The sequence below is a fragment of the Anomaloglossus baeobatrachus genome, chromosome 1 (genome assembly GCF_048569485.1).
Source record: "Anomaloglossus baeobatrachus isolate aAnoBae1 chromosome 1, aAnoBae1.hap1, whole genome shotgun sequence".
Classification (NCBI taxonomy): Eukaryota; Metazoa; Chordata; class Amphibia; order Anura; family Aromobatidae; genus Anomaloglossus; species Anomaloglossus baeobatrachus.
Genome location: NC_134353.1, coordinates 352,091,102 through 352,110,710, shown reverse-complemented (window position 1 = coordinate 352,110,710; position 19,609 = coordinate 352,091,102). Strand labels below are relative to the sequence as shown.

Here is a 19,609-nt window from a genome sequence, read left to right as displayed (position 1 = left end):
TGTCCCATATCAAACTAGCAAAAGCACAAAAAGCAGAAAATGGAAAAGTTGACATGGCTTAAGCTGGGTTCACACTAAGCGACAGCGACAACGACATCGCTGTTATGTCACCATTTTCTGTAAGTCGCTGTTATGATCGCTGCTTAGCTGTCAAACACAGCAGCCGAAGCAGCGATCATAACGACACGCGTCGCTGTGCTGCAACATGTGCAGAGAACAGGGAGCAGCGCACGCTGAGCGCTGGCTCCCTGCTCTCCTAGCTACAGTACACATCGGGTTAATTACCCGATGTGTACTGCGGCCACAGGTGCAGAGAGCAGGGAGCCGGCGCTGGCAGCGTGAGAGCGGCGGAGGCTGGTAACGAAGGTAAATATCGGGTAACCACCTTGGTTACCCGATGTTTACCTTGGTTACAGCTTACAGCAGGCTGTCAGACGCCGGCTCCTGCTCCCTGCACATTCAGGATTGTTGCTCTCTCGCTGTCATACGCAGCGATGTGTGCTTATCAGCGGGAGAGCAACAATAAAAAAAACGAACCAGGGCTGTGTGTAACGAGCAGCGATCTCACAGCAGGGGCCAGATCGCTGCTCAGTGTCACACACAACGAGATCGCTAATGAGGTCACTGCTGCGTCACAAAAAACGTGACTCAGCAGCGATCTCAGCAGCGATCTCGCTGTGTGTGAAGCACCCCTTAAAATACAACACTGCTTGCTAAAACTGTGTCAAAATTTGGGTGCAACTTAGTGTCATAAAGCTAGTAACTAGGAGGGGTGTATAAAATTAGATAAAAGTGTATAAAGGTGCCACCTTTAATTTATCATACAGCATGAGCCATTGTTAAGTTTGGTATACTTCAAAATCTTATCAAGTTTCTGCAAAGTCTGCCCAAATTAATACAGTACCAAAAAATATACCTCATTATTACACATGACTTCCCATAAAACATACAAATATTCCAAGAATATTTTCATTCTGAAAGTTCTAATATTGATATTCATCCCAACTCTCACTCACTTGCCAAAATGGCTAATAAAATGCTCCAGCGATTTCATCAAGCACATATGATCTCTGTCGATCTGCAGAGAATAGCTGAAGTCACTTAATCAAAATCCACTAGTGGCTATTAAATGCTTTATGCTGATGAAGTATACCCTATGCACTAATATAAATATTATTATGCAAGTGTTGGACTTATATCATTCGTTTTGTTCTTGTACTTGAGAATTACTAGAGTGGATCAGGACCTGACCTATGCATGAAATAAAGCAACATTAATCTTAAGCTTACATGATCCGTTGGTCATTGGCGCGGCTGTGAAACCCTTCTCTACTACTCTCTATTGCATTTTGCGTAAAACGTGCGGCGACCAAAAAACGTAATTTTGGCGTTTGGAATTTTTTTGCCACTACGCCGTTTACCAATCAGATTAATTGATTTTATATTTTGATAGATCGGGCATTTCTGAAAGCGGCGATACCAAATATGTGTATATTTATTTATTTTTTAACCCTTTAATTTTCAATGGGGGGGAAAGGGGGTGATTTGAACTTTTAGGTTTTTTTTTTTTTTTTATTTTTTAAAACTTTTTTTTTATTTATTTTTTTTTGTTTTACTAGTCCCCCTAGGGGGCTATAGCGATCAGCAATCCGATCGCTATTATCTATCTGCTGATCACAGCAATACAGCTGTAAACAGCAGATTCAGTCACTTTGTTTTTCCCTCTGCTCTCGGCCGAGGGAAAACGAAAGTGAAACTTCGTAGCTGCAGGCGTCATCACATGACACTGTGCTACGATGACAACCACCGATAGTCACGTGATAACACACGTGACTTCCGGTGGGGGCGGCGGTAAGTAAAAAACATGGCCGCGCGCATTTAGATCTTGCTGCCAGACTTTGGCAGCAAGATTTAAGGGGTTAATGGCCGCGGGTGGAAGCGATTCCACCCGCGGCTAGCAGCCACACATGTCAGCTGTTGAAAACAGCTGATATGTGTGCCGATCCACGCCACCTGCCCGCGGCAGGGGGCGGGGCTTAATGGGACACGATCCTGGACGGATAGATCCGTCCAAGGTCGTGAAGGAGTTAAAGAGGAAAGATATGATGCAGAACCGCAAGTCGGAAAGATGACTTTCACTAACTGGACTGTTGTACTAAGTTGGATAGTGGTGAAAGAAGCAAGACTAATGGAGGCAGGAACAAGTAAAACTGAAGAAGTAAACAGACTATGTGTAGAGATGCTCTGTGTCAAAAAAGGAACGAACGAGAAGTTGTGTATACATTATCTACTGGTTATTTAATGTTTAATAAAAGACTGTTTTTCAAAGAACTGGGGGCCTTCCGCCCTGGTTCTGGCCAGCTTGAGTCAATGGCAACATGCAGCCAGAAAACGTGTATCGCCTCCCTAGCACAAGTCCACACACCCAGATAGGACCTCCACTTTCATGTAACATGCTGAGGCGCAAGAAACAACTACCTTTTCCATGGCTACCGCAAATAAATCAACACGTGTCTTTGGAGAAGAAACATCAATATTTAATCATAAGGACAAATATAGTTACGTTAACAGGAAGCACATCATTGTTTTTCTAGTGAAATTTTTACCCAGTTTTATCGGTCACACACCGGTCTTCCTACTTGAAAAATTTGAAGTTGAATTCAAGATGATGGAATTTTACATAGCAGCCATGGTGGACAGGTTAACCCTTTCCCTTTCAGCTTGTGTCTAAAATTGGATGATTATCTGCCAAACCACTTTCATTTTATATATGTGTTCCCTTATTTTTGAGAGACCTTACAATTCAAAATATCTTAGCAGACCACAAGTGAAGACATTAGCAGACCTCTTTACTCAATGTGCTAGACATTCATTTAACATACAGCCTTAAAGACTAATCTGTAAATATATGGTCAAAAAGGTGGTCAAATTAATTATCTATATAACTAGTTTTCTTTTTTGTTTTTTTAAGTTGTTTTCTTTTCATTACTCTAGATCAGTTTTTCTCCACTATAACTACAGACAATTGAAAATATCCTGGCGTATAGAATGGCAATGCCTCATACACTTAGTGTAATCCACTCACCATTTTCATGCCAAGAAATCCCTGACAATGTCACCCATTCTGTTTATTAGAGTACTTTAGTTTAAAAATACTGCTTTACTTTAAAGGCTTATTATTACACTGTTCATTGCAATCTTGCTTGCATATGTACCATCTACATTTTTTGTAAAATGTAAATTCTCTTTACATAATTATAGGTGAAAATTGGTTGCAAAATTTCTAAATTTGATATCAATAAAATATATGTAATCAATAGTCAACAATTAAATTTTAAGACTTGATTTATTTCCATTTTTCAGTATCTTGTTACAGTATTTTTGCAATATTAGCATTTAAAAAATCTTTAATAGCTAAATAGTAAAAGATTTATAGCAACTCAAAATCATTGAAAAAAGATATTTCAATTTATTTATTTTTTTACAAAACTACAGAAATTAATTACTTTTAACACTGCGTATGTTAACAACAAGTAAGCTACCTATTATTTATGAAGTGAACTCAATGACTGAGTGTATTAAAGCATAATCCCCATGGATGCCACTGATTCATAGCATATGCTAAACTGACTCCAAGTCATTAGTTGGAATGAAGGAATTGTTAATATATAACATGGTAATTAATTTAAGCTTAATCAGATTTTTTGCTCCAACTCTAAGGAAATCTTCATCCATTTTTCAATAAAATAAAGATAAACTAAAGAACCAATGTTCTATTTACATCTGTAGTTACAAGTAGTGGAAAGAACAAGACCAGATTAATTTTGTTTTGTATCATGGGCATCAAATGGGTATGTGTGCCTATCACCTAATTAATATAGATAGATTAAAATCTCTTGACAATCAATTAAGATTAACAACAGAAGTTGGTCCCCACCCTCCTGAGTCCTCTCTCCTGTGCCATGAAAACCAGGGTCTTGAAACCTTAATCCTGTTATCTACAGCCTTCTCCATCAGCAAAGCCTCCAGATTAACACAGCAGACATTATCAAATTTACAACCAGCCGCTCAGACATCTGCCCTACTTTCAAGCAGTTAATGGAAAAGGGACTAATCTGGTTAAGAGCTGTAGGACTAGTTCATACATCTTGGCACAAGAAGCATTTAAAGCTGTCACGTCTCTCTTGGAGGAAGCACTGAATTAAACTGTCATGTCCAACTTGCCATTTCTTGGTGTTAACCAGAATGTCCTAACAATACCAATAAGGAGTATGACACTCATGAGAACCATGTCACAAAGATAAGCTGTTATCTCCGCATAACAATGGACATTCTACTATTTTAATGAAGAAAAAACAAAAAGCCAGCACCAAATGTGCACTACAGCACTAAACATTCCAAACTGTACTTATTATAAAAAATTTTTTGAGATTTTTGGCAAAAAATTGCAATTTCTTGAGCTGCTTCGCCACGTCACGGCAAATCTCATTTGAAGCAGTCCTACACTAAAATATTTTATTCTACTATTTTAGAACATACTCTCTACTCTTTGAACATTCTTTTACCTTAAGGTACCGTCACACATAACGAGATCGCTAGCGAGATCGCAGCTGAGTCACGGTTTCCGTGATGCAGTAGCGATCCCGTTAGCGATCTTGTTATGTGTGACACCTACCAGCGATCAGGCCCCTGCTGTGAGATCTCTAGTCATTGCAGAATGATCCAGGCCATTTTCTTCAAAGGCGATGTCCTGCTGGGAAGGACACATCGCTGTTTGACACTGTGTGACAGGGTCACAGTGACTGCTGAGATCGTTATACAGGTCGCTACTGCGACCTGTATTGTTCCTGCATCGCTGGTAAGATATGACTGTGTGACATCTCACCTGCGACCTCCCAGCGACTTACCTGCGATCACTATCAGGTCGCATCGTTTTCGGGATCGCTGGTAAGTCGTTGTGTGTGATTGGGCCTTTAGAGGGATTTTCTGATACCTAGAATGCTCTTTATAATTAGCTATCTTGAAACACTAAGCGTTTTGTAATGTTTTACTCTAAAAAAAAATCCTTATCATTCTCCTTCTACAGCTAACCCTTTTACAGTATCTTTGTATTGACTTTCTAAGACCTTTTATTGAAGGTAACCTCAAAAAGAAGGCCAAAGTAGTATGTCCTTGCAATCACTACCCCTGCAACAACTATCATTCTAATAGAAGAGTTGAAATCGAAGACTGAAAATTTAAGAGCTGTTATTATTGATCATATTTTTTACAAATGGTCTTAAACTGTCATACACGACATAAAAGCTGGCCTAACTAGTCAATTTTGACCATTTTGGTTGATCAAGTGATCATTCATGATGGCCAGTGGCAGGCTATTGTTTGCCAAAGATATGATGTCAAGTAGGTTTTATTTGGCCAATCATCTCCCAATTTTATAACTCTCCAAAAGTGACATAAAAGCTGGCCTAACTAGTCAATTTTGACCATTTTGGTTGATCAATTGCAAGTGATCATTCATGATGGCTAGTGGCAGGCTATTGTTTGCAAAAGATATGATGTCAAGTAGGTTTTATTTGGCCTATCATTTCCCAATTTTCCAACTCTCCAAAAGTGACATAAAAGCTGGCCTAACTAGTCAATTTTGGTTGATCAATTGCAAATGATCATTCATGATGGCCAGTGGCAGGCTATTGTTTGCCAAAGATATGACGTCAAGTAGGTTTTATTTGGCCAATCATTTCCCAATTTTCCAACTCTCCAAAAGTGCTAATTACATCTGGAAATGTAGACAATTTACTTTTTTTTCATGTCTTCCCTCTATTTTTGAGTTGAATGTGGTTGCAAACCATAGTGGAAAGTTCACTGTGGCTCAATGTGTGTAACAATGCTTGCCTCTCTTCTCTAAAGCATGTAGCTCGGTGTTAACTAGTTTGAACTAGTTTAACATATCATTCCAATTAGGCACTGGAAATCCTATTTGAAGCCTAATTGAAGATATTGATGTGACCATGACATTTATACCATAAGACACTTTCATCCAATACATTTAAGAGAATATTCTTCCATGTTGTACAGGTTATACATTGACAGCAGCAGTAGGTGCATATTTTTTTGATACCTGTAAAAATTAATAGCTTTTCCAATGATCAATAAGGCCGGATTACACGCGACGACATCGATAATGAGATGTCGTTGGGGTCACGGAATTTGTGACGCACATCTGTTCTCGTTAGCGACGTCGTTGCGTGTGACACGTACAAGCGACCGCTAACGATCAAAAATACTCACCTTATTGTTGATTGTTGACACACCGTCCATTTCCCAAATATCGTTGCTGTTGCAGGACGCAGGTTGTTCGTCGTTCCTGCGGCAGCACACATCACTATGTGTGACACCGCAGGAACGAGGAACCTCACCTTACCTGCGGCCGCCCGCAATGAGGAAGTAAGGAGGTGGGCGGGATGTTCGTCCCGCTCATCTCCGCCCCTCCGCATGTATTGGGCGCCCGCTTAGTGACGTCGCTGTGACGCCGAACGAACTGCTCCCTTAGAAAGGAGGCGGTTCGCCAGTCACAGCGACGTCAATAGGCAGGTGAGTAGTGTGATGGGTCCGAGCGATGTTGTGCGCCACGGGCAGCGATTGCCCGTGACGCACAACCGACGAGGGCGGGTACGCTCGCTAGCGAGATCGCAGCATGTAAAGTGGCCTATAGTCATATTGACAAGAAAAATAAAGGTTTTTTTTCAAGAGTTTAAAAATAAATTAGCTTCATAGTAAAGATAGATAAGGGAATGTAGATAACATTGCCCAGCACAGCTGTTTTATTAGATATACCTGACAATATATGGCATGTTTTATCTATTACACATGTACATAACAAACTGTATTTCTCTAGACTCCCCATACAATTAAGTGCAACTCTCAACCAAGTGTTCATATTTTTTTAATGGTGAGAGAGGAGAAAGCTGCTGCCTGACCACTCTGGCAGCAGGTTATATTCCTGGAAAACAAACATTGGCCATTAAGATTAAAATAGCCTAATCCTTCTCTCATTTGACAGTTGCAAGAACCTCATATACATTAGATCGTAAGCAAGTCCTGCCAAAATCAGCAGGAATGGCTAAATTTTAATGCGTATGGAGGAATTTAGATGAGAAGTTGTTACAAATTTACAATATAAAAAGCTGGAAGACAAGGAGAGCAAATAGGGTCTTATCCAAGTGGGGACAAGAAGGGGAATACACGTACTACTCCCCTTCTCCCCTTGAGGGGTGAGAGTACAGGTACTGCTCCCCTTAAGGGGTGAAAGTACAGATTCTGCTTCCCTTGAGGGGTGAGAGTACAGGTACTGCTCCCCTTGAGGGGTGAGAGTACAGGTACTGCTCTCCTTGAGGGGTGAGAGTACAGGTACTGCCCCCCTTGCAAGAGTAAAGGTACTGCTCCCCTTAAGGGGTGAGAGTACAGATTCTGCTTCCCTTGAGGGGTGAGAGTACAGGTACTGCTCCCCTTGAGGGGTGAGAGTACAGGTACTGCTCTCCTTGAGGGGTGAGAGTACAGGTACTGCCCCCCTTGCAAGAGTAAAGGTACTGCTCTCCTTGAGGAGTGAGAGTACAGATTCTGCTTCCCTTGAGGGGTGAGAGTACAGGTACTGCTCCCCTTGAGGGGTGAGAGTACAGATATTGCTCCCCTTGAAGGGTGAGAGTACAGGTACTGCCACCCTTTAGGGTGAGAGTACAGGTACTGCTCCTCTTGAGGGGTGAGAGTACAGGTACTGCCCCCCTTTAAGGTGAGTGTACAGGTACTGCTCCTCTTGAGGGGTGAGAGTACAGGTACTGCTCCCCTTGAGGGGTGAGAGTACAGGTATTGCTCCCCTTGAGGGGTGAGAGTACAGGTACTTCTCCCCTTGCGAGAGTAAAGGTACTGCTCCCCTTGAGTGAGATTAAGGGAATGCTCCCCTTGAGCGGTGAGAGTACAGGTACTGCTCCCCTTGAGGAGTGAGAGTACAGGTACTGCTCCCCTTGAGGGGTAAGAGTACAGGTACTGCTCCCCTTGAAGGGTGAGCTTTACCTGCAGGCCCTACAAATTTACTGCTCCCTTGGAGGGGTAAGAGTACAGGTATTGCCCCCCTTTAGGGTGAGAGTACAAGTACTGCTCCTCTTGAGGGGTGAGAGTACAGGTACTGCTCCCCTTGAGGGGTGAGAGTACAGGTATTGCTCCCCTTGAGGAGTGAGCGTACAAGTACTGCTCCCCTTGAGGGGTGAGAGTACAGGTACTGCTCCCCTTGAGGGGTGAGCAGTACCTTCAGGCCCTACAAATTTACCTGTGAGCAGCCGTGCTCTCCTCCTGCAAATTTCCAATGTCATATATGCATTGCTTGAGCATTTACCAATAGACTCAAAACTTTCAGATTATGAAAATGCAATCATTTTTTACCAAGAACTATCAGGAAATGTTATAATTAAATTGTTGCATATAATAAAGTGCTTACTACAAAAACAAGGTGTGTAAAGTTCCAATATGGTTTCTGGGTTGTATATATGCTTGAATGTTTGAATTAGAACCAAGATCTGCATTTTTCTTATTAGAAAAATATCATCTGACTGTTTGCAATTTGTTCAGGTCAATGTTAAAATGTAAAACAGTGCTTAAATTGAGGAATCTATCACAATTGATGCATGAGTATTTAGGCAATGAATAGTTCATTGGAGTAATATAACCTGAAGGTGAATGTGACCTCAAATGGAGAATGGCTCTACAGAGACTTGAATCATGACAGGCGTATTGAATTACTTTCTTACTTTTCCATACTCTTTTTCTATCGCAATCACTTTCACATAAGCAAAAGTTCCTGATAATGCATCATTTATAAATTACCTTGTTAGTGCATAAAACAAAACACTGCTTTGAAAACAATACCAACTCCTGCTGCGGACTCCGGCATGTTTGATGGAAACCCATCAAAAGAGTTCATGGCTTAATGGAGGCTGTTTACGTTGGGACTTCGATCTGTACCTGCTGTCCCCTGTCACTCCCTGGAAACTTGGCGGCAGATGTTGTTGCGTTAAGTTGCCTCTGAAGTGGCTTTCTGTCCTAGTCTCCTCTCCACAACAGAGTCAAACTATATTAGATCTCTTTATTTGTGCCTCAGGCAAGTTTGGGAGCGCAGCTGTGTCCACCCCCTCTTTACCTTTGGTGTTTAAACCCCCCAGGCAGCAAGTGTGAGACCAAAACTGTTCTGCCACTCTTAACTACATCTGCTGACAATCCAGCAGCCTCGCTGCAGGCTGGTGAAGACCCACGCCTCTGCTCTGAACAGATGTCAGAGACAACCTGCTAGCTCGCACCTGTATCAGCTTCTATAACCTTGCGCTTTGCCAGCTGAAACATTTATGACTCTCAGGAATTCGAACCACAATCAAAGCCCTTTCTCCTGATTTCTAACTCTGAATGTGTGCGGCCTTCTCAAATACTGGGCCACACTCAAAACTAGCAGACAGCAGAGGGAGAGCGCATGGACGTGGAGGGGAACTGGATGTGTCAAGCCTTTGATACACGATAGTGAAGCTTCCAACAGTACTAGAGTTCATTAATGATTGTGCTAAATAAATAGAAGTTGGCTGTGTATATAGATATTTCCTATGAAATTATTTCGCCTAACAACATTTCACACCATTGTGTACAAATGAAGGAAAAGTTATCATAAAGAAATACTGGTCCTTTTTATCATCCAATAATTAATGTAAAAAAAGACTTAGCATAGAACTTTCTATTAGAAAAAGTTTATTTCTCTCATCAAACGAGTGACACTCCGAAGTCATACCCATCCTTACTTATCAGTATCTCAAGGTATTTGAAATGTTGCCAGTTCGTTTTCTTCCTTTCTCTGCCAAATTATGACAGATCCCACAGCCTACCTTTCAAGTCTACACTACTCTGAGAATGCCACCACCACCCTGCTGCTTACACGACTTTTGTAGAACAGTCTGAAAAGTCTACAAAGAGCATGCTTTAGCTCGACAGGAAAAAAAATGAAAAAGAACAGTTTTTACAGAAAGTCTTTCAGCATTTTGTACTACATATGTCTGTATTTAGATGCAAGTTTCTTATTTTATATGCAATTCATGACATCCATACAGTATACTGCCGCAAACACACACTAGGGAACTATCAAAATACTATAAGCCCCCATACAGAAAAGTCAGGATAACTTGCTGATTTAAGCTGGAACAGTTAACTTATGTGCATGGGTCTGAAGTCTAATGGGTATGGGGTCTCCAGACTCTCCAATGACAGCTAATAAACTGGGAAACAAACATCTACATTTGACAAAAATGTACCCTTAAATGAGATTAGCCACCACAAGAGGTGCCTGGCAGAAATATGAATGCTTGGCCAGAGACTGAAATAGCTGTCAGACAAACAAGCGTAACGAATAAATGGAATTAAATAATCACCAAGAGCAATTTAAGCTATGTGACTGAAGGAAACATACTACTTGCATTTCCATTAGCTATTCCCAGTCTTCTATGTGTATATTTTTTGGAAAACAAGAGATAATGAGTCATAAACAGAGATAATAGTGCCCATTTTTGGAAAAAAAAGAAAACAAGCTGCTTTAGTTTGATAATATAAAAATATTACCTCATCTCCTTGTTGAGGACGCATCAAGGACACACGGTCATACTGTCTTCGTAGCAAGGCCCACAGTGCATCAAGTCGACCCTTAAAGAAACAGTCAAGTTTAGTTTGGACCACTTATTGCAATGGTTTGATAGTTTCAAAGTGTTTAAGGTTGAAGGTAGACTTAGGTCCATCGAATTAAACCCATTACCTAACCTAACATGCTGATCCAGAGGAAAGAAAAAAAACGCATGGGGTAGACAGAATGCTGATCCAGAGGAAGCAAAAACCCCATGGGGTAGACAGTAAGCGCCAGATTAGGGGAAAAAATTCCTTCCCGACTCAACATACGGCAGTCAGACTAATTCTCTGGATCAACGCCCAATCACAGAACCTAGTGCACATAACAAGTAATATATTTTTCAAGAAAGGCATCCAGGCCTCTCCTAAATTTTAGTAGTGAATCATCAATTGTGTCTTCTTTGGCAATGAACTAGCTATACACAGTAGAAAAAGAAGTAAGTGAACCCTTTGGACCTACCTGGATTTGTGCACTCATTATCAATAAAATGTGTTCTGGTTGTTAACAAACTCATAATTATAGACAATCACAATCTAATTACACTAGAAAGATTTGATCATCGTTATAAAGGAATGATGAGAAACCATTATTCTATGGAAATGTTTTTGGTCACCAGTATTCCTGGGATGCCTTATACTACATTAGGTTTCAAGTTTGGCCTCTGACTTGACCATTCCAAAGCATAAAATATTGATATATGTTTACACCATTAACCATCCTTTAGTTGACTTACTTTCTTTTTTTTGGTCATATTCTTGTTGCATCAAGTCTGCTGAGTTTAAGTTTCACAAACTGCTGCCCTTACTATCTCCTATAAAATATTTTGATGCACCCCTAAAGCCACAAAGGCCCTGAGTCACTAAAGCAGACTATAACCATCAAGCTTCACATTTGGGATGAGGTTTAGAGCTAGTGAAATGTGTTTTTTTTCCTGCAAATGTAGCATTGTGCATTTTTCACTTAAAAGTTGACTTTTATCTCATTTTTCCACATATTTTACCAGAAGTATTGTGGAACATTAAGATGGACTCCTCTGTGATGTCCTTTTATAACCACCATTTCCATTCAGCATGTTTCCAATAGTGGTCAGATTAAAAGAAGTCTAATATCCACAAATGGAACAGGTTTTGCCAGTTAGGTCTTACAAAAGTTTTTAAACTCTTCACGACACATGACGTACTGGGTACGTCATGGATCGTGTCAGGTTCCTCTCACAGTCAGCAGAGGGACGTGTGTGAGAGGAAATCTGCTTTTCTCCAGATCAGAGCAATGCTGCTCTGACCTCGAGAAAGGAGCAAGTGATCAGACTGCTGATCCTTATAGTCCCCTAGGGGGAATAGTAAAGTAAAATAAAAAAGTAAAAAAAAAACCCCTTCAAATCATCCCCCATTCGCCCCATTGAAAATGAAAGGGATAAAATATATACACATATTTGTTATCGCCACGTTCAGAAATGCCTGATCTATCAAAATATAAAATCAATTAAGCTGATCAGTAAACGGCATAGCAGGAAAAAAAATCCAAATGCCAAAATTACGTTTTTTAGTTGCCGTATATTTTGCAGAACATACAATAACAGGCGATCAAAATGTTGCATCTGCACAAAAATGGTACCATTAAAAACGCCAGCTCAAGACGCAAAAAATATTAAGTGATCACTGAGCCATAGATCCCGAAAAATGAGAATGCTACAAATCGCGGAAAATGGTGCAAAAAGTGCGCCTTTTTTTGTACAAACTTGTGAATTTTTTTTTAACCCCTTAGATAAAAATAAACCTATACATGTTTGGTGTCTACAAACTCATATTAACCTGAGGCATCGTGCCGACACATCGGTTTTACCATGTAGTGACCACTGTTAATAAAATATCCAAATAGCAACAAAAAGAGGAATAAATATCCTACAAAAATTAAGTATTACTTACCGCAAAGATGGGCTGCAGTGTGTACATCGCCCAGGCCAAAAACTAATACTCTACCAGGATACAGCTAAACCCCCACTAAGTGAAGGCATCACAGGTGCAGGAGGAGCAAATCACACACACACTTCCATGGAATGAAGTGGGCGATTGCTGGATGACAAAACTGCACACTGATGGCTTGCATAGAGCGCTGTTCACAGATGCAGATACACAGTCACAAACCCGCAGCCTATTAGGTGACGCCCATACAATTAGATCAGGCGGGCTGCCAAGCTGTACTCCACCTGTGGACCATGCAGTGACAGAAACTCAAAAATGCAAGGCCTAACAGAAAGGGGCCTGGCTGTATCCTGCACAAAAAAATATGAAGTTTTAGTTGTTTTTTATGGCCATAATACGGAAGCCTACAACCCTCATCACGAAAAGCTCATGCTTGTAGGTCCCTAGTAGACTATTAGTTTTTGGCTTGGGTGATGTACACACTGCAGCCCATCTTTGCTGTAAGTAATACTGTGAATAAAATATCCCAAAGACAATCAGGCAGTCACACTTTTTTCACACTTGGAATTTTTTTGCTATTTTCCAGTACAATATATGGTAATATATAATCAAAAACTCTGCAAAAAGTCACAATGATATCATGCAAGACCTAATAATCCCTCCACCAAGTATAGGCACAGTATAATCTGTGGAGAGAAAAAGTGACCAAAAAATAAGTATAGTATAAAATTATTTTATTGAATAAATCAATTACAAAACATATAACACCAAAACAGTGGTGATAAAAGGCAGGGGATTTACCAGATTGTGGCAGCGGAAACAAATCCAAAATATCAGTGCATATACAGAACCTTACATATTACCATATAATATACATTTAAGAAGAAAGTGCAAAAAGTGCTGTGCAAAAATGTTAAAAATATATATTAATGGTAGAGGTGCGAGAATTAGTAAGGTAAATATTGGTTAACCAAGAGAAGTGCTTTCCTTGGTTACCCAATATTTACCTTAGTTACGCTTCCACGCGTCGCTGCTGGCTGGGGGCTGGTTACTGGTCGCTGGTGAGATCTGCCTGTTTGACAGCTCACCAGCGACCATGTAACGACGCAGCAGCGATCCTGATAAGGTCAGGTCGCCCGTCGTTGCCGCTGCTGCGTCGCTATGTGTGAACCCAGCATAACAGTGTTGTTTACAATCAGGCCACATACAGTTAGGTCCAGAAATATTTGGACAGTGACACAATTTTCGCGAGTTGGGCTCTGCATGCCACCACATTAGATTTGAAATGAAATCTCTACAACAGAATTCAAGTGCAGATTGTAACGTTTAATTTGAAGGTTTGAACAAAAATATCTGATAGAAATTGTAGGAATTGTACACATTTCTTTACAAACACTCCACATTTTAGGAGGTCAAAAGTAATTGGACAAATAAACCAAACCCAAACAAAATATTTTTATTTTCAATATTTTGTTGCGAATCCTTTGGAGGCAATCACTGCCTTAAGTCTGGAACCCATGGACATCACCAAATGCTGGGTTTCCTCCTTCTTAATGCTTTGCCAGGCCTTTACAGCCGCAGCCTTCAGGTCTTGCTTGTTTGTGGGTCTTTCCGTCTTAAGTCCGGATTTGAGCAAGTGAAATGCATGCTCAATTGGGTTAGGATCTGGTGATTGACTTGGCCATTGCAGAATGTTCCACTTTTTTGCACTCATGAACTCCTGAGTAGCTTTGACTGTATGCTTGGGGTCATTGTCCATCTGTACTATGAAGCGCCGTCCGATCAACTTTGCGGCATTTGGCTAAATCTGGGCTGAAAGTATATCCCGGTACACTTCAGAATTCATCCGGCTACTCTTGTCTGCTGTTATGTCATCAATAAACACAAGTGACCCAGTGCCATTGAAAGCCATGCATGCCCATGCCATCACGTTGCCTCCACCATGTTTTACAGAGGATGTGGTGTGCCTTGGATAATGTGCCGTTCCCTTTCTTCTCCAAACTTTTTTCTTCCCATCATTCTGGTACAGGTTGATCTTTGTCTCATCTGTCCATAGAATACTTTTCCAGAACTGAGCTGGCTTTATGAGGTGTTTTTCAGCAAATTTAACTCTGGCCTGTCTATTTTTGGAATTGATGAATGGTTTGCATCTAGATGTGAACCCTTTGTATTTACTTTCATGAAGTCTTCTCTTTACTGTTGACTTAGAGACAGATACACCTACTTCACTGAGAGTGTTCTGGACTTCAGTTGATGTTGTGAACGGGTTCTTCTTCACCAAAGAAAGTATGCGGCGATCATCCACCACTGTTGTCATCCATGGAAGCCCAGGCCTTTTTGAGTTCCCAAGCTCACCAGTCAATTCCTTTTTTCTCAGAATGTACCCGACTGTTGATTTTGCTACTCCAAGCATGTCTGCTATCTCTCTGATGGATTTGTTCTTTTTTTTCAGCCTCAGGATGTTCTGCTTCACCTCAATTGAGAGTTCCTTAGACCGCATGTTGTCTGGTCACAGCAACAGCTTCCAAATGCAAAACCACACACCTGTAATCAACCTCAGACCTTTTAACTACTTCATTGATTACAGGTTAACGAGGGAGATGCCTTCAGAGTTAATTGCAGCCCTTAGATTTCCTTGTCCAATTACTTTTGGTCCCTTGAAAAAGAGGAGGCTATGCATTACAGAGCTATGATTCCTATACCCTTTCTCCGATTTGGATGTGAAAACTCTCATATTGCAGCTGGGAGTGTGCACTTTCAGCCCATATTATATATATAATTGTATTTCTGAACATGTTTTTGTAAACAGCTAAAATAACAAAACTTGTGTCACTGTCCAAATATTTCTGGACCTAACTGTATGATTAGTAATCAATGTATAAATATAGGAATTTACTTGTGTTATAAAAAAAATGATAAATAGCGCAAAAGTTAGGTGAAAACTTTCACAAGAATATATTCTAAGCTGACAACTCAAGTGACGCTTATATGGTATGGTAAATTCCAATGCCAATGTTCATATATACAGTGCCTTGCGAAAGTATTTGGCCCCCTTGAATTTTTAACCTTTTCCCGCATTTCAGGCTTCAAACATAAAGATAAAAAATGTTAATGTTATGGTGAAGAATCAACAACAAGTGGGACACAATTGTGAAGTTGAACAAAATTTATTGCTTATTTTAAACTTCTATAAAAAATAATAAACTGAAAATTGAGGCGTGCAATATTATTCATCCCCTTTACTTTTAGTGCAGCAAACTCACTCAAGAAGTTCATTGAGGATCTCTGAATGATCCAATGTTGTCCTAAATAACTGATGATGATAAATATCAGCCACCTGTGTATAATCAAGTCTCCGTATAAATGCACCTGCTCTGTGATAGTCTCAGTGTACTGTTTAAAGCACAGAGAGCATCATGAAATTCAAAGAACACAACAGGCAGGTCCGTGATACTGTTGTGGAGAAGTTAAAAGCTGGATTTGGTTACAAAAAGATTTCCACAACTTTAAACATGCCAAGAAGCACTGTGCAAGCGATCTTATTGAAATGGAAGAAGTATCATACCACTGCAAATCTACTAAGACCCGACCGTCCCTCAAAAATGTCATCTAATATAAGGAGAAAACTGATCAGAGATGCAGCTAAGAGGTCCATGATCACTCTGGATGAACTGCAGAGATCTACAGCTGAGGTGGGAGAGTCTATCCATAGGATAACAATCAGTCGTACACTGCACAAATCTGGCCTTTATGGAAAAGTGTCAAAGAGAAAGCCTTTTCACAAAGATATCCATAAAAAGTGTTGTTTAAAGTTTGCCACAAGCCACCTGAGAGACACACCAAACATGTGGAAGAAGGTGCTCTGGTCAGATGAAACCAAAATTTAACTTTTTGGGCACAATGTCAAACGATATGTTTGGCGTAAAAGCAACATAGCTCATCACCCTGAACACACCATCCCCACTGTCAAAAACATGGTGGTGGCAGCATCATGGTTTGGGCCTGCTTTTTTTCAGCAGGGACAGGGAAGATTGTTAAAATTGATGGGAAAATGGATGGAGCCAAATACAGGACCATTCTTGAAGAAAACCTGTTGGAGTCTGCAAAAGACCAGAGACTGGGACGAAGATTTGTCTTTCAACAAGTCAATGATCCCAAACATAAAGCAAAATCTACAATGGAAAGGTTCATAAATAAACTTATCCAGGTGTTAGAATGGACAAGTCAAAGTCCAGACCTGAATCCAATTGAGAATCTGTGAAAAGAGGTGAAAACTGCTGATCACAAACGCTCTCCATCCAACCTCACTCAGCTCCAGCCGTTTGCAAAGGAAGAATGGGCAAGAATTTCAGTTTCTTGATGTGCAAAACTGATAGACACATACCCCAAACGACTTGCAGCTGTAATCGCAGCAAAAGGTGGCGCTACAAAGTATTAACTTAAAGGGGCCGAATAATATTGCATGCCCCAATTTTCAGTTATTCATTTTTTATAAAAGCTTAAAATAAGCACTTGTTGTTGATTCTTCACCATAAAATGTAATTTTTTTTTATTTTCATGTCTGAAGCCTGAAATGTGGGAAAAGGTTGAAAAATTCAAGTGGGCCGAATACTTTTGCAGGGCTCTGTATATATATATATATATATATATAGTATATATACAGTATATATGTATATATTATTGCTTAGTGTTTTAAAACTTACCTTAATTGGAGTGTACCATTTTGTCTGAGATGCAGGTGAGGTATTTTTCGGCTTTACTGGTTTCGATGGAATGTCCATTTCCTCTTCCTCTGGCATCGTAACAACAGCATTTTTCGCTTTTTCTAACCTAGCACCTTCCTCAGTAGAACCTTTATCTCCCCAGCGCACCTTTAAAAAAAAAAAAGAAAAATATATGGAATTGTAATATTTTTCATCAAAGTTCTCAAACCTGGTAGTGATACTGACAGATCTAGCATTACCTGACTGAGATACGTCATAGCAATCCACTCTCTGCAGCTCATCAGTTTCAGGCTTTAATTTAGACTACTTTTATCGCGTATGCTTTTAAAGTCAAAGATCACATTACCTATTATTTTAGAGCATTATCCAATATTTAAAATAAAATTGAGGCAATTTTTAAGAGAAGCATTATTTTGACTATTTGGAACAATATCACACATATTCAAAATATGGTGGAATAAGGAAAATGTTGATTGCAGCATGGATTATCAACGTTTTTCCAAATGTTTTGATTATAGTGATTCTTTGACTCAGATGATGTTCTCTTATTTTGATCCCTAACCCTTTTTCTCCAAGACTCCCCCCTCTTCCCTTTTTTCCTTCCCCCGTTCCTTTCCTCATCTTTCCTCGCTTGATTTCTAGACCTTCCCAATTTTCTTTTAGGTAGTTGGTGACATGTGAATGTTATAGTTAGACCCTTAAAAAGGGTAATAATACAATTTTTTGGTACTTTTTGTTTGTATATTGGACCAAGTTTTAAACTCAAAGGAAAAAATGAACAAATGAACCAGCTGTCCACATCAAGGCAAGATAATTAGGCTGCGGAGCAAGGAACTCCAGGTCGGCGTCCGGGCAGTCAGTTCAGCATGAATTCAGAAGAAAAATGTTCCAGCAACTGCAGGTGTAAAAATTAAAACAAAACCGTTATTCCTAAATTAAAAACATGGATAAAACAAGGACAGCATAGAACGGACAGGTCTACGTGTTTCATGCAAATGAGCCCTTAATCATGGCAAGATGCTTATCATGATAAAGGGCTCGTTTGCATGAAATGCATAGCCTGTCTGTTCTATGTTTTCCTTGTTTTATTCATGTTTTGAATTTTGGAATAAAGGGTATGTTTTTATGTTTGCACCTGCAGTTGCTGAAATGCTTTTCCCCCAAAGCACTAACTTCCCTGGGGAAAAATTAAGCTGTGATTCTAATAAATTTGAAAAACAGAGCATTATTTACAGGTTTTTTTTTTTTGTTTTTTTTTGCTCTAAGCCAGATGTTAACAATAAAGCAACAGAAAATATGAAACTGAAATGTGATATGAAAAATGCATGCAAAAAACAGCACACAAAGAGATAAGCAATGCAAAATCCATGTTTTTGTTATAAGCCAATAAGACAATATACATATTGTCAAGAAAATTGTGTGTCAAGAAAGTTGTAGGCATGTCCATTATTTATCCAAAACAGGAAGTTGAGAGGGCACTCATGATCACTTTAAAGGGAACCGGTCAGGTGCAAAATGCACCGAGAACTACGAGCGGTTCTGGGTGCATATTGTTAATCCCTGCCTAACTGTCCCTGTATACACTAGCATAGATAAAGAGATCTTTAGAAAAAGTATTTCTAAAGATCTTTTACCATATGCCAATGAGCGAGGGCACTAGTCCTATCTAATAAACGGTCATAACTACTTTTGGAGTGACTGCATTCTGCTCCTATGACTTTTTAGCTTTATTATACAGTAAGGGTCTTTTATTTCTATATTTTCATCCTTCATATGCCACTGTTGCAACTTTCTCCATAACACTCAAACAAAGCTCTTCACATAAGCTACAGATAACCACTGTACTATATGATCATGTGATGTCAAGATCAAATGGAAGATACAGAGAACCATTCTGTTTTCATTATGAGGAAATGATGTAATTAGTGCATGTTCCACAGTATTCTAATATAATCAAATATTTCAAGTATGGTGGTTACTTAGAAGAGAACCGTTCTAATTTTAGAGTTGTTTAAGAGTCTCATTGCTCTGAAAAATGTGAAAGCAGAATTTGAATAAAGTCAGAGAACAATGCAACATACATTACTATTTTATTCTGATACCAGCTTTACTACAATAAAATGCAACTTTATATGATTATATAACTCCTCTATATCTGAATATCCCCATAAATGTTATATTGTTACAATGTTATAAATAACAAAGTATAGATAAGGCTAAGTTCACATCTCCTTTAGTGATCCCATAGAATGGATCCGTTGG

General features: G+C 39.7%; 1 protein-coding gene across 3 annotated transcripts in view; it reads right to left on the bottom strand.

Annotated features, from left to right (window-relative positions):
• Nucleotides 1–19,609, bottom strand: part of ANTXR2 (ANTXR cell adhesion molecule 2) — a 356,942-nt gene that overhangs the window by 62,715 nt on the left and 274,618 nt on the right. For all 3 annotated transcript variants that reach the window (XM_075352423.1, XM_075352424.1, XM_075352422.1), the window contains 2 exons: nt 17,327–17,494; nt 10,641–10,721 (listed from right to left, as the gene is read on the bottom strand). In XM_075352423.1, the coding sequence (XP_075208538.1) occupies nt 10,641–10,721; nt 17,327–17,494 (249 nt within the window). The remainder of the gene's footprint in view (nt 1–10,640; nt 10,722–17,326; nt 17,495–19,609) is intronic.